Consider the following 15906-nt stretch of genomic DNA (forward strand, 5'->3'; position numbering starts at 1 on the left):
CAAAGTCAGTCTACAATGATATGTATATTCCACCAATTTCCAAATCTCTAGAAGTCTGTACCCCACATTTGCATGCTTCTCTGAATCATTTTTTGGTTTGTTCTGACGTGTTTTATCTCTTTGATGACATTAACATGAGCTCTTTCAATACCTCCCAGAATTATTTTTATAAAGTTAGACCCAGATTAGGTGATCAATGTATTCAAATCTATTCATTCATTGATTTTTTTCTGTAATACACTCAACAAAAGCCATGTGCCACACTAGGTACTGAATGCTGGAAATGCAAAGATGAAAAAGATAAACCCTCTCCCATAAAAAAGTTCAAAATTTATAAGGGAGAGAGAAATGTACCATCCTAACTCTATATATATTAAACCGGTATACATAAATGCACTAAAAGGCAGAGCTGATCATGGGAGGAAGGAGTCACTACAATAAAGTGCACTCTTTTCATTCACTCATTTATTCATTCCCTCATTCATTCATTCAACTAACATTTAGTATTTGCCTGCAACATGCCAGGAACTCTTTTTTTTTTTTTTTAATTTAAATTCAATTTAGTTAACATATAGTATATTATTAAATTTCAGGGGTAGAATTTAGCGATTGGTCAGTTGCATATAACAACCCAATGCTCATTACATCAAGTGCCCTCCTTAATGCCCATCACCCAGTTACCCCATCCCCCCACCCACCTCCCTCCAGCAACCCTCAGTTTGCTTCCTATAGTTAAGAGTCTCTTACGGTTTAACATGCCGGGAACTCTTAAGATTTGGGATGCTGAGATGAAAGGATGGAAGGTACAGCCTCTATTTTCAGGGTGTTCATATTCAAGAGAGGAAGAAAGTGAGTAAACCAACAAATTATAGCATAGTCTAAAAAATAGCATTACCTTGACAATTAATTGTGATAGATGCCATCTGTCTTCACATCGATTGGTTTGGATTAGTTAGGGATATCATTATGCCTCTATTTCACCCTGAGTACGTCACCTTTTTTTTTAATTTGTTTATTTATTTGAGAGAGAGAGAAACAAAGAGAGAGTGCGTGCGTGCTAGTGGGGGGAGGGGCAGAGGGAGAGAATCTCAAGCAGACTCCGAACTAAGCATGGAGCGTGATGTGGGACCCAATCTCATGACCCATGAGATCATGACCTGAGCCTAAACCAAGAGCTGGACACTTAACTGACTGAGTCACCCAGGCGCCCCAGGATCTGAGCACTTCACCTTTAATAAGAGTAAACAAAAATGGCAAATGGCGTGGTCTAGGTTTGGCTTTCCCCAAGCTTAATGAACAGAGAAACAATTTTCATGGTTGATCCATCATTTTAAGACATGTCAAAAACGTACGTTTTACTTAACACAACTAAATATTACCATGAATTAGCCTCTACTTATCTAGTTTAAAATCCAATGCTTAATTTAGAAAAAGAGTAAAAGATAATCCAAACACCTCGTTAAAATAAATACCTCATTAAGCTTTCATTGTTATTGGTTCATAATTACTGTTTATTTTGTCCCTAGTTTGAATGGTTCTCATGAAATTAATTCAACCGTAATATCCAGTTTTTCTCGCTCTTCTACACTTCAGCTTGCTTTGGATTTTAAGGCAGCTTTTCTTAAAAATGCTTATAGGCCACTTCTTCCAGCCTGACTTTTGTTCTCTCTAGAGAAAGAGCAGGGCTACTTCTTCTCAATTCAATTTACATCAATAAACATGCGTCAAATGGCCATCAAGTGCGTTAGAAATACAAAGGTGAGTAAATCACAGTCCATTTCTTCCATGAGTTGATAATGTATACCGAGTTCTAGGAACTTTCAAAAGAGAGGCAATTGACCGATCAAAGAAAATTATCATTATGTGCCCAAATAGGCTTCCAAATTATCTGTGTGCTAAGAATGATGCTTCATTAAGTTACTCATTTTCTCTGGTTCCAGCAGCTCAGCCAGAGGAAAAAAAAAAAAGAAAGTTCTTTGACTGCAGTATGTTGTCCCTGGCCCACGTAAGATCCAAACCAACATCCTTCTCCTAGCAAAGAAGTCCTTTCTTTACCACCAAGCAAATTGCCTATAGCTCCCTTCTTCCACCAGGTGTTCATATACAATCAACCAACTACAAATACCACCCCACTCTATTATAAACTGCCTCCTTGTCAGTCTCCTATAGAAGCCATGCCCCTGCCCACAACACACAGCATTTTACACACTTATGTACTTTTAAAAGAACAGAGAATGGTTTATATACAAATCATATATATGTATGTATGTGTGTGTATATATATATATCATACATAAATACTCCAAATATATATATAAACCTCCATATACTAGAGAAAGAGGGAGATGTTCAGAAATCTCTGAGTCATCAGAGGGAATAAAAGGAACAAATTCTTTTAACCAAGCTTTAAATGAAGACCATGCAAAACCACTGTGTTATTGGACAAAGCTTAAAAAAAAATTTACAAGTTTTGATTATTTCTTAGACTTCCATACTCTGTAATGGACAAATAAGATTTTTTTTTCCAATTTCTGAGGTCTCTGAGATAAATTTACCTTTAGTGTTTTTGTAAGTTATACCATGAAATGTATTAGAAATAAATATTAACATATTTTTTCTTGAAAAATGTTTCCTAAATAATTCCAAAAATTTTGTTTCTCAACTGAGTTTAGGAAATTCATAAACAACATGCAGGGACGACTCTCTCTCTTTCCCTGAGAGACTATGTATTCTGTCAAAGAAACATACCCAGATGCTGTCTTCTTGTCGATACTGTTTCCAGTTCCTGCCACTGTCACTGAACATCAGGAGGTAGCTGGTCACCCAGTTGGAGCTCCCATATCCCCCCTGGGTGGCCACAGCGGTGGTCTCCATTCTCTCTCCAAGGTCAATCTGCAACCACTGGTATTTGTTTGACACAAGTGGAGACCAGCCACCAGCTCCTTTCATGCAAATAGAAACAGAAGAAAATGGGCAAAAGATTAGTTAAAAATCTGTTAGTGGACTAGAGATGCCAGTAAGACTGTATTCCTGGATGGAGTTTAATAAAGTCAAATTTCCAAATATGAAACTTCTCATAATTGTAAAATAATATAGAAAAACAAGAATTTAGTACAAAAGGATGAAGCCTGTGTTAATTATGTTCATTTCTAGGTATTATAACTTCTTGACACTGGGGAGAACCAAGGATCTTATCGAATGTTTAAGGTGCTTAATTTGACAGGTGGAACTAGCGGGTTTACTGCCCACACATGATTAGGTAAAATGCTTTAACCTTCAATTGTGGTTCACACTGTGGTGGAACTAGAAAACTACCTTTGGTATCTGATCATGTTCAGACTTCCTGGAGAAAGAAGTACAGCATCAAGCCTGAGAATACAGATGGTCAAGGCACAGTCCCTATCCTCACTGTGTTCACAGTCTTATGGGAATAACAGACATTGAGAAGCATGTGTAAAGCACAAATGTTAATGGTGAGGCAGGTGCAGAGAACAATAATACAATAGATGATGGAGGAGAGTTCTATCCAGTGGAAGGCTGGACCTGGCTGGCAACAGTAGATGAGAGGCAATTAAATTTTCAGGAATTTTGCAAGCTGATTGTTAAATATAGCCATGTTCGCAACTGGCCATGGTGGGACAGAAATTGGCAAACTCTACAAATCAGTACCCACTCCCAGCCCAGCCAATTCACCAATACACCACTGGCTGGTTCTATCCTGTCCAGGGAAGGGGGTGATGGGTGAGAGATGGGGGAGGGACTATCAGGGAAAAGATCAGAGAGTAAGGTGCGCTGGAGCACTCAAGAGTGAAAAATAAGAATCTACTGTATATTCAAGGATGTACAGTTAGAGCAGAACTTCTCATGTTTTCTTTTATTCACTGCACACCAGAAATATTACAGATGTGACTACTGCATGTCTTAAGATAGTTCATTCTTCCAGTTTAATACAATAATACCTTATTTGGGGAATTTATTTATTTTAACTAATATTGACATTGATAATTACATAAGTAACATGTAATCATTGTAAAAGTCATGAAATACAGTTTAACACCTTCTTAAATCCATAATTATTTAATATTCAATATCTATTAAAATGCAACATCTATTACATAACACCCCAAATAAGAATATTAGCACATGTTTTCTTTCCCCCATTCTTTTGTCACCCACCTTAAGGCTCTGATATAAGGTCTAACATTTAAATAGAAGATTACCTTAGTGAAGTAAGTCAAGCAGAGAAAGACAATTATCATATGTTTTCACTCATATGTGGAACATAAGGAATAGTGAGGAAGACCACAGGGGAAGGGAGGGAAAACTGAATGGAAAGAAATCAGAGAGGGAGACAAACCATGAGAGACTCTGGACTCTGGGAAATAAACTGAGGGTTTCAGAAGGGAGGGAGGTGGGGGGATGGGGTAACCAGGTGATGGGTATGAAGGAGGGCACGTGTGGGGATGAGCACTGGGTGTATTATGCAACCAATGAATTGTTGAACACTACATCGAAAGCTAATGATGTACTATATGTTGGCTAATTGAAAATAATAATAAAAAATATTTTTAAAAGAATTATACAAAAAAAATATAAGATTACAATTTATATACTGTTTTTATTCAAGCCTTATTCCTGCCATCCATGCCCTGCTTCATTAAACATTGAGTACAGGCCCTAATGCAAAGAGATGCCCAATAAATGTTTGCTATTATGGTGTGGTACGTACCACTGTGGAACCTAAAGAGACATATCTGTGTTAACAATTGTTCGTAAGATTTAAAAATTCTTTTGATGGCTGATACAATACAATGACTCTCTGAGAGAGGAAAAGCAGAACTCTTCAACAGCTCCAAAGAAGAGAAGCCTGCCAGGCAGGGGCATGCAGTGAGATGCACCCTCAGAAAGGGTGACAACAACTTGGAGCTGTGGGGTCAGCTTATATATGGCAAGTGGGGTACAGTTAGAGAGGCTCTGTGGGCTCCTTGTGGATTAATGTGAAGAGGTTCCGGGACACGGGCTTGTCCCTAATTGTCTGGTACTTGGCCCCAGGGTGACTACGGTTGAGGCACGGTAGCCACAGAGGGTGTGAGCCCAACAAGGGAAGTGGTCGGGCTGTGGATATGATCAGCTGCTCACGAACGGGAACTGACCATCCTCTTGTCAGGGCCTCAAAACTGAGTCAATACAGCATTTTAAAAAAGAATTACACGACAACAATATCCTCTCTTGATGGTATAATACTAACTCCTGCTTGTATTAGGGTATGATTCCCAAGTTACTCACTACATTGTCTTTAGAACTAGACACTTTTTTTCTCAAATTTCCTTTTTTCTTGGAATAAATCATTGTTCAAAAAGTGTCTTCCACTCCATACATCAAAAGTGTAATGCTCTCTCTCTCTCTCTGATCCAAAATATTTATACATTCTGCAATTTTTGTTGGTTTGTGTTTACTTTTAATTTTCTCTGTATCTGCTCTTGAAGACCCTGTGGTTTTGCCCAGTAGCCTGGATGGGTGGAGTTTCAACATTAGGAATTTTATCTCTATCAGCTTATACCTCTGGGAAAATGCTAATTGTTTTGTGTCTTGCTCTTTCTAGTTAATTTGGTCACCAATACCCGATTACAGTGTTTAGGTTAGAGGAGAATATTCTCATATTTTGAGCAAGAGGGCTTGTTGGTAAACATGGGCTCCGGCTGCATTTTTGGTGTCTGGGTGTCATTTATCCAGCACAGCTCTGCTGTCCACAAGGGGCACCCCTACTCCTGCAGCCTGTTATCTACATGGAAGAGAATTTATTCTTGAATGATCTGAAGAACATCTTTAATAGTACGCTCCCACAAAATAGCTCAGGAAATTCCTGAACCCTCAGTGGGACCTGTTCCCACAGCACTATTTTTAAAACTAAGCCAACTTTTCCTTCGTATTCCACTTCTCGGGATGTAATGAAACCCCATCCTACCTTTTCCACTTATCCTATTGTGGTATTACTTAATATTTATTGAGCAAGTGAGGACTTTGTGTCAGGCACAGTGTGAAGGCATTGTTATTTGATTCTCAAAGCAGCCCACTGAACAGAGGATAAGTCATACACGGAGAGTCTGAATACTTTGCTATAGTCTGCAGGGCAGCAAAAGGCCCAGTGCTCTTGACCAGGACCAGCATTGCCTCTCATATCGTTAGGATAAATGGAATCGGTAGTTCCCAATGGATGTAGAAAGGATGGAGCTGATAGAGGTAAGGGAAGCCTAGAATTTAGCTATCAGGCAGCAGAGCCAACTTTCCTCCCACAAGTTAACGAAGACCACGTCTTTCAAGTACAGACACAGGATGGGAGTGGCAAATGGGTAACTATTTCCCTCCACTGCCTCTCTAATCTTACCAATCATCCTCAGGATCTATCCAAGTTTGGAAGTTGACGGTCTCCTGAGGTCTGATGATTACCAAGCATCCTCAGTCCTCTTACTACTACAACTGCATAATCTTTGTATTTTTATCATTTTTTTTAACACAGAAAAGTTGGAAAAGAGTGGATGAAGTGCCCCCAGCTGGCCATCATCTCAACCTGACATTTCAACATTAGGAATTTTATCTCTATCAGCTTATACCTCTGGGAAAATGCTGATTGTTTTGTGTCTTGCTCTTTCTAGTTAATTTCAACAGTCTGTACACTTTTTAATATAGAATGTTATAATCTTTCTCTAGCATTTTGACACTCCCTGATAGACCAGTATTTAAAAAGTGAACACATGAGAGGAGCACAGTGAGGAAAAAAGAAGCAGCATGACTCTGGTGAGTTAAAATTGGATCATCAATTCTCATCAGGAGAAAGAGGCACCTCTCACTGACGGCTCCCTCTTCCCAGCACCGCTCACTGTTACAGCTGTACTACCCGGACTGGAAACATTCGCAGTTAATTGACCTTGAACATTTCAATTTCTCACCTGTGGTGAAAAGGTACTACTGATATGCAAATTAAGCTATATCGTTAACGAGGTACACCAATAAAGTAATGGAAATTCAGATGCTCCTGTGCTTTACCAAGTTAAATCGGCCACAGGGAATCCAGAGATTCCCCATGGGGTTTTAAGCTGTTCTGCTCTGCAGATGTACATGGTCTAAGTATGTGAGGGGGTGTTATGCTTGTTCTAATTTTAAAACAAATGCTGAAGAATAATATGGAAAATGCAAACTTATAGGTACAGAGATGGATAGAACATGGCACACTTTGGTAGTGGCAGCCTATGGGGACAAGGAGGAACAGGAGTGACAGAAAATGAAAGATGACTTTAGATTACAGGAGCTGTATGCCCACCACAAAGCACCTAGCTTTCTGGAGCCATGCTGTTTTCATATTTACTTTTTTTAATGGAAAAAATGAGGGCTAACTCCAGCCGATGGTGAACTCTAAATTACTGTAAAATAAAATATAAGAATTCCTTATTTTATTTATTAACCAAACCTTTTAGCTGTTCATCAAGTATTATTCGTCCTTAATGATGTTTTTAATATGTCCATGTGTTCACCATCAGAGTCGACCAACACCTACAGACCAAAGACCATCTCTTCATAACCCCATCTAGTCCATGGTTATTGACACTTAACCCACAAAACAAAAACAGGAGTCTTGTCCCCTCAGCTCATTTTCTTCTTATTCCACTCTTTCTCTTCCCTAGCTGTGGCCTCATCACTGAGACCTGGCATAATAAAGTGTCATAAGTCTATCCAAAAAAAACATTTGTTGACTCTTCACATCATAGCCTAAAAATTCACATTTAAAACTGAAAATCCTCCCCATTGACGAGACTTCTAAATTAAATGTTGCAGTACTGCTGAGAATTAATTTCAAAAAGCATATTAAATTGCCTATTGATTTCTCTCACACACAGCAAGCACGTGGACACATGGCAGTTGTTACTTTTTGAATTGTAAAACAATTATTATTACTATTGACTCCAAATAAAGATTTAGGATCACAGCACTAAATTCAGCTTTGAAAATATTTAGTTCCTGAATGACCACAAACCCAGCATCTCTTGTATCTTTTGCCTACCACTTTTAAACATCAGTTTCCTGGGGAATTTGCTTCTATAAAATATGTTGCTGTGAATCGTAAGGAAAGAAAAACAAACTACAAATTGTCTAGTATCTATTGTATGTTAAACACTCTACTAGAAATTTTATGTATCATATTAAGCTTAATTACTAAAATTATCTAGTGAAATGAAATGTTCTAACATCTCTTCAAATAAAACTTTAAAAAAAGATTTATAGAGGCTAAGTAAGTTTTCCTAATATTATGCAAATTAAATTTTCCCAATGTTATACAAATCATTTTAGTGTAGGTAAGAAATTACTTATTTTAGAAATAATCTAAATCTCTGTGAGGATCTCATTTTAAGAGTCACTTCCTTTTCAGTTCTTTTTTTTTTTTTAAGATTTTTTTATTTATTCATTCGAGACACAGAGATACAGAGAGAGAGAGAGAACATGAGCAGGGGGAGGAGCAGAGGGAGGGGGAGAAGCAGGCTCCCCGCTGAGCAGGGAGCCCAGTACGGGGCTCGATCCCAGGACCCTGGGATCATGACCTGAGCCGAAGGCAGACGCTTAACCATCTGAGCCACCCAGGCGCCCCTCCTTTTCAGTTCTTTACCCCTGAAATAATTGTACAACTATCATTGCCCATAGTGGTTAATTTTATTCCAAGAATATATCCAAATAATTTATTCAATATTATTTAAACATAAATAGCTGGCTGGTTGAATTATGTTTAAGATCCATATAGGCCATTTGCCAGATATCAATAATATTTGGTTCTGCTCATGGAAACACGTCTTACAATTTCAGGAAAGCGAAAAGAAAAATTGAAGAAAAAATACTCTTGGTTGAAGCCTTAAAATAAAGAAAAGAATCACCTCTATCCCCTACTAATATTAAAAATGGCACGATTGCCATTCCTGGTGGTCATCAATGAGATGATGTGTCATGGAGTTTGTCAACTTTGTAAAGGTACAAACTGCTCAGAAAGGAGTCATACTTCTTTCGCAATATTTAAAGTGTAGGAGGACACAAATGTTGAAGGACACAAAGCAGAGTGAATATAGTTGAATGACAGTCCTAGCTACCATTAGGCCATCTACATTTTTAAGAAATGATTGGCTCAGTCGTTAAGCGTCTGCCTTTGGCTCACGTCATGACCCGGGGTCCTGGGATTGAGTCCCACATCGGGCTCCTTGCTTAGCAGGGAGTCCGGTTCTCCCTCTGCCTCTGCCCCTGCTTGTGTTCCCTCTCCCGCTGTGTCCCTCTCTGTCAAATAAATAAAATCTTTAAAAAAAAAAAAAAAGAAAGAAATGATTGGCTTAATTAAAATTGTCATAAGAAAGTTTCCCTCTAAGATAATTACTTTTTCTCACATGTGATTTCAACTAGATTTCCCCCAAGAGTCTAAGTTTGCCTGATTATTTTGATCTTGCCATTAAGTTACAATAATGTAAGGAAACAAAAAGAACACTGTGCCAGTATTTGTTTGGCTCCCTTAAATGGTTTGCAGTGTCCCCGGGCCACCATTTAGGACTCTTAACAACTTCGTATCATTACCAGCATAGTTTCTTTGCTGAGAAGAAAACATGACACTACCGATGCTGAGTGAATTGCTGGTCTTTTTTCACAGAACGCTCTGGAATCTTGGCATTGCCACCCCTGGTCCCAGGGACTGTTACAGGGATGAACGCATCACCTGAGCCAGGCCAGTGGAGCAATTCTAGGATTCTGTTGGGGCTACTGAAGAAGAGACCCTTTTTTCTGCTCAGAAAGCTGAAAGGACGGGAATAAGGCATCAAACTGCAGAAGCTGTCTTTGTGGAAAGCCTGCCCGAGTGAAGCCAACACAGAGGGAAGCAGAGGTGGGAGATGAAGTGAGACCACGTTCTGCTGGCACAGTCAGCGCCCGAGTCCAGCTGTGCCTGCAGGCCACTCCCTGTGCCTTCCAGTTCTATGAGCCATGGGTCAGCCCCTTCACTCGTGCTGAACCTGCTCAGGGCCATTGCTTCAGCAATTCTCTCTCTCCTGCCTCATTATTTTTTTTCCCTCTTGAATGGATCATGCCCATGGATGTATAAGCACACTGTTATTTTTCCCATTTTTTTAAAAAAGCTTGTCTTGACTCCACTGTACTTTTTCTCTGCTTTTTATGTTGCCATTCTTCGAGTAAGATGTCCACACTCACACTCTGCAATTTTCCCCATTTCATTCTTGCTCAAGCCAATTATAACCAGCCTTTCACTCTGTACCATTCAACCGAACTTGCTCTTGTCAAGATGACCAAAGAACTCCATGTTACTAAGCCAAATGCTCAGAGTTCAGCCTTCCTACCACCTGACCTATTGAAGACATCTGAATACTTTGGCTCCTCCCAATGCTTCGGTATACTCTGTTCACTTAGCTTCCACAAAATCTCCTTTTCTTAATTTTCTTCCCAGATGATTGGTTGCTCCTCCTCAGTCCCCATTGCTGGTTCTTTTATCTCTTATCACCTCTGAGGGTTGAGATGGTCCAGGGCTCAGGCCGTTGCCTGCTCCTTTTCTGTCCACATGCACCCCTTTGTGATCTCTCTTGGCCTCCTGGATTTAAATATTACCCATGTGCCAATAATTCCCTGATTTATAGCTCCACCCCATACCTCTCTCCTGAACTTCAGACTTGTATATTCAACTCCGTCCTTGATATCTATATTCCAAACCAAACCCCCATTCTTCCCAGTAATCCTACTCTGTTCATACCCTTCCCCGGGCCAGTTTATAACAATTCCATCCTTCCAGTTTCTGAGAACAACAACAACAACAAAGAAGTCATTCTTGGCTCCTTTTTCACCATATTACCAAACTAACAGAAAATGCTATTGGTTGCCACCACTCCCACCCATGTCTGCTTGGTCCTCTTCCTCCCAGCTCACTCCCCCTTTAGCAGCAAGGGCCTCCCAGAGGTTCTCAGAGCAATCACCAGTCATTCTGCCATCCCCTGTCCTGTGAAGCGATCCTTCCTGCCTGGAGGGCTCTTCTCCGAGATACGCTGGGCTAACATCCCTGCCCTCTTCAAGTCCTCAACTCAAATCCCATCCTTCCCGTAAAGGCCTGTATGCCCTGACCTCCTTTGTTACAATTCTTCCCACCCAACAATCCTGTTCCCATTTGTCTTACCCAAAACCACTTTTTCTTTTTTTTGACAGAAATTGACATCTTTACACATAGTATATTATTTTCTTACGTATATTTATTGTTTATCCTTTATCTTCCCCTATTAGAATGTAAGCTCAATAAAGCCAAGAGTCTTTGCCTGTTTTATTCACTGATAGATCCTAAGTGTCTACCACATGGCCCAACACACAGTGGATGCTTAATAATGTGCTTAATGTGTACTGCATAAGGAATGAAATAAATCTGTAGCCATATAGATATAATAAAACTCTGTAAATTCATATGTCAAACTAGGGGCAAAGCAAGAACTAGAGCCAAACTAAATAAAGGTACAGGACGCTTTTCTTTGAAGCAAGGTATTTTCAATGAGGTTCTCAAAGAGAAACCTCAAGCACTTGGCTGAGACACACACACACACACACACACACACACACTGACTACCAATTACCCCAGTTATACAGTTTAATCACTTGTAAACTACATTTTCTAGATGTATTTATGGCTTTGTTTTTGGATTTTTGATACAGTGAAAAAGATGCTTTTCACTTCATTTCCCCAGAAAGGCTCTAAATTAATAATACCTCACTCAGTTCTCTGAGGTTTTAGTTCTTTGCTGTTGATCTGTTTTTCCCTCGCGGCAATTTGGCAGACTGACTTTCCGTCCCACTTCTTGTATTGCCAGAGCAAACATTTCTGAAATCTTTAATAATTCAGTGGATTGAAAAGTAAATATTTACACCCTTTCTCTGTTTGGGCATTTTGATTTGTATATTTGATTTGCAAATTTTGTGACAGCCAAATTTACTCTGGAAAGCTGGAAAAAAGTTATAAAAACACTAAATTCTGTGCCAGCAAGTTTTATTTCACTCAAATTAGTCATTTTAGAAAATTGACTTTTAGCACATGATGTCTAGAAATTCAAATGATAATCAGGACTTGCTCATGTTTTGCTTTCTAAGCCCATTATGATGCTTTGCTAAAAGTTTTGATTTAGATCTATTGCAGTGAGGCAGGTCATTTCAGTAAATGACATCATGAATCGGAAAGAGCATACTAACAATATCCCAGAGGTTTAAAAACCATTTTTTGCTTCCGTACCTTTTTTTTTTTTTTATCTTCCTTAGCCAGACAGAGATGATAAGCTGTCATGAGCCAAATGTCCTCATATCACTCCTTCTGGGTCAACAAACTGAAGTCACTCTCTTGTACCAACAGACATCATTTCCACATAATGACTGGAAAAGGCAGCGTTACTAGAGCATAGTATATCAAAAAGGTAAAAAGTGCAAAACCAATCCCAAGCATTTGATTGATTACATCATTTAATACTTTCTCAGTTTGTAAAAATGCTAAGACCTATCAAGATAATATCATATTCCCAATTAAAGAGATAAGTTTACCTCTAGGCTTAGGTATTTGTTGAATTCAGTCTTAAATATACATAGTTTATTTAATTCCATGATTTATTCCTTTTTAAGTGTTATTTCATTGTGGAAAGTTTTATTTTATAGGCAAGAGGAAAAACTATTAGTGATGCTTGTGACGATGACAGCCTTAACGTTCCCCTCAGCTTGACTCAACTTTAGACAGGCTCCTTTCTGAGTATAGGTCCCTGACGTCCTTTTTCTTAGATTATTTAATTTAGGAAACTTGAAACTATAAATTATTTCTCTGCCCCTTGAGATATAGATCTTCATCAAGCCTCTTTCCAGGTTTACAATTCAAGAAAGTCTTTCTCAAGGACCTGAGTCATCCCTTGAAACACAGTCATCAAGAAAGATAGTGCCTCGTTTCCCAGTCTCTGTGGGAGGGTAGAAGCCTAATTTCCATAATCACCAATTAGCAAACACAAATGCCTAATCACATTGACCAACTTCCCCCCTAATGTTCTTCAGTACTTTTCTACTGGCTCAGCCCAGTGCTTAAAAACTCTCCTACCCTTTGTTTCAAGAGAGTTGAGTTCAGTATCTCTCCCCTATTGCAATAGTCTTGACCCCCATTACTGTAGTATTGAATAAAGTCTGTCTGGTCTGTTTACCCAATCCAGTGCAATTATTCTTTTGAGCTTTTTAAATGTTATTTATTATTGAAGTATAGTTGACATACAATATTATATTAGTTTCAGGCATAAACAACAGTGATTCAACAATTCTATACATTACTCAATGCTCATCACAATAAACACAGTCATCATCTGTCACCACACGATGTTGTTATGATGTTATTGACTATATTCCCTATGCTGTACTTTTCATCTCTGTGACTTATTTTTTTTTAAGATTTATTTGAGAGAGACAGCGTGTGCGTGCATGCATGCGAGTCATGGGGAGGGGCAGAGAGAGAGAATCTTCAAGCGGACTGCTGGCTGAGTGCAGAGCCTTATCTCACAACCCATGAGATCACGACCTGAGCTAAAACCAAAAGTCCGACATTTAACCAACTGAGCCACCTAGGCACCCCACTCTCTGTGACTTATTTATTTTGTAACTGGAAGTTTATACTAGTGCTATTTTTCTTTGGCAGAAGATAACTGTGGGTTTCTTATTTGGAGCAATGTGTTTTTCATTTTTCTGTCTAATGGACTATATTCCCCAGAACCATTCCACAATCAGAGTCCAGGAGGAGAAGACAAAGGACAATGCTTAGAAGTGAATGAGGGTCTAACTGGAAGCTCACCAGAGGGATTCTTCATGGTAATGACATTTTGCAAAGACTACTGCACATCTGCTCCATCTATTACACTAAAGAATGTCACAACCAGCTTCAGGGAATCTGAATAGCAACAAGAAGTGTCATGGGGCCCCTCCAGCAAAAGGGGATGGCCTTTGACAAGAAAACAGTCAAGGGATGGATTGGCCACCAAAATTGGCAGTGCACGTCAACAAACATGTAGGGTTAGGACCAACCCAACCACACTCAGCAGATATTGCTTACCCGGGACACAAGGATCCAACCAATGATCTTGTGGTAAACACCAACACAACAACCAACATATGCCAGGGGACCCCTATCCAGCTGTGCCATGTATCATCTGAGTTTCTTATATGCCAGCTGCCATTCTGGAAAGAACTAGAGGAAAGATTAGGAAATCAGAAAGTCTGAGCATTTATCTGGAAGAGACTGGCACAACCAAAGAAGGCTACTTTACCCAGCAGATGCCCGGGGGCTTGAGGTGAACTGATATATGGGCACATATGGGAAACGGTCTCTAAACTAAAAAGCAAATAGGATTGCCCCACCTTAAAACAACAGTCACAGGTGCAAAAGTGTTGACAACTGAAAAATATGTGGTGTTTCCATGTTATTCCTCAACTACCATAACCTGCAAACTCAGAGATTTGAAAACTGGCTGAGAAAATCAGATCGACTAGTATTTCAGATCTGAATGATTAATGTACTATAGTATCTTTATGAGTGTTCTGTTTATGTGCCTAATATCCCAAAAGCTGATTATGCATTTTTACAAATTTTGATTTTATAAAACTGTATGTGGATTGTGAAGAACAATGCTATTTGCATGTGTATATGGGTGGTCAACCAGAATCGGTGCTTCTGTCTGATTCAAAAAATATTCTGCCATGTGTGCAGTAGATTCTATACTCTAGATTCTGCACTCTAGAGCAGAATCGCTCAACATTCATTGAGCATCACAGTGATAATTGGTACAAACTAGACAGAAAAGCAAAAAAAATTATATATATATACATACATGTACACACACACACACACACACACACTGCTTTTAAATAGATATAATGTTCTACAATAGCATGGGGGAGTGGGATACAAATAGAATTTAGTGTCTGAAGCCAGCAAGTACAATATTCCCCCATGCATACATTCAATTCTAAAAATGCGTTCCAGTTGCAGACCCTTTTGCTACACAAATGAATTGCTTCCTCTAACATCCAAGAACCCTGGGCAGCTCCATCTGGCTCCTGGCCTATGCACAAATAGAGAAGCACACAAGAGTTATGTTTTCATGAAAAATACAGAGAAAAAATATGCTATTATGGATTTTATGTAAAAATGTAATATATTACCATTAATTTTGCCAGTGATTGACATACATTTGGATTTTCTGAGTTATGCTCAATAATCACATGTGTTTTAAATGATCTTTACCTCCTTGTATAGAACAAATCGAATTTCAACATATTTAATTTGGGGATATTGTGCTAAACTAGTGAAGAATACAAACAGATGCAAATGTAACAAACCACTGCTGGTGATTTTTCCAACCAAGCACTTTTATGTATTAATCTGATTTTAACCTATGGCTATAAACTTGCTATTTTGTCACTTCATCTCCTAAATTGAGAAATAAATAACTTCTAAAATTATATGCCACCAATTATTCTATATTAGAAAGAGCAGGCACATATTACCCTGGCTTCACCAAGATAAAAATCACCTCAGTCTGAGGGAGCAGGATCAAGTCTGTCAGGAAGGTAGGAAATGCAGGTAGAAGAGGAAAGAGCACAGCATTTTGCTCTGTTTATCTCCATCTTATTTCTATTTGTAATGCATAATGGAAAGTTCTAAATTGTCCCTTTTGATAAAAAGAAAGTCTCACAAAGCAACCTCATTTCCACTCAAACCAGTGAGGCCTTTCATACGATTGTCAGGCCACCTATCATAGTTCATGGCTCCCAATGTATATTGATCCATTGAGTCATAATAAAGCAATGCTTCCAGCTGAGAATGAGAGT

At 38.9% G+C, this 15906-nt stretch overlaps 1 protein-coding gene across 3 annotated transcripts in view; it reads right to left on the reverse strand.

The window, feature by feature from the left end:
- CNTNAP4 (contactin associated protein family member 4) overlaps positions 1–15906 on the reverse strand; it is a 369439-nt gene that overhangs the window by 284970 nt on the left and 68563 nt on the right. For all 3 annotated transcript variants that reach the window (XM_078063784.1, XM_036074809.2, XM_036074807.2), the window contains exon 3: positions 2749–2942. In XM_078063784.1, coding sequence (XP_077919910.1) covers positions 2749–2942 — 194 coding nt within the window. The remainder of the gene's footprint in view (positions 1–2748; positions 2943–15906) is intronic.

The sequence above is a fragment of the Halichoerus grypus genome, chromosome 15 (assembly GCF_964656455.1).
Source record: "Halichoerus grypus chromosome 15, mHalGry1.hap1.1, whole genome shotgun sequence".
Classification (NCBI taxonomy): Eukaryota; Metazoa; Chordata; class Mammalia; order Carnivora; family Phocidae; genus Halichoerus; species Halichoerus grypus.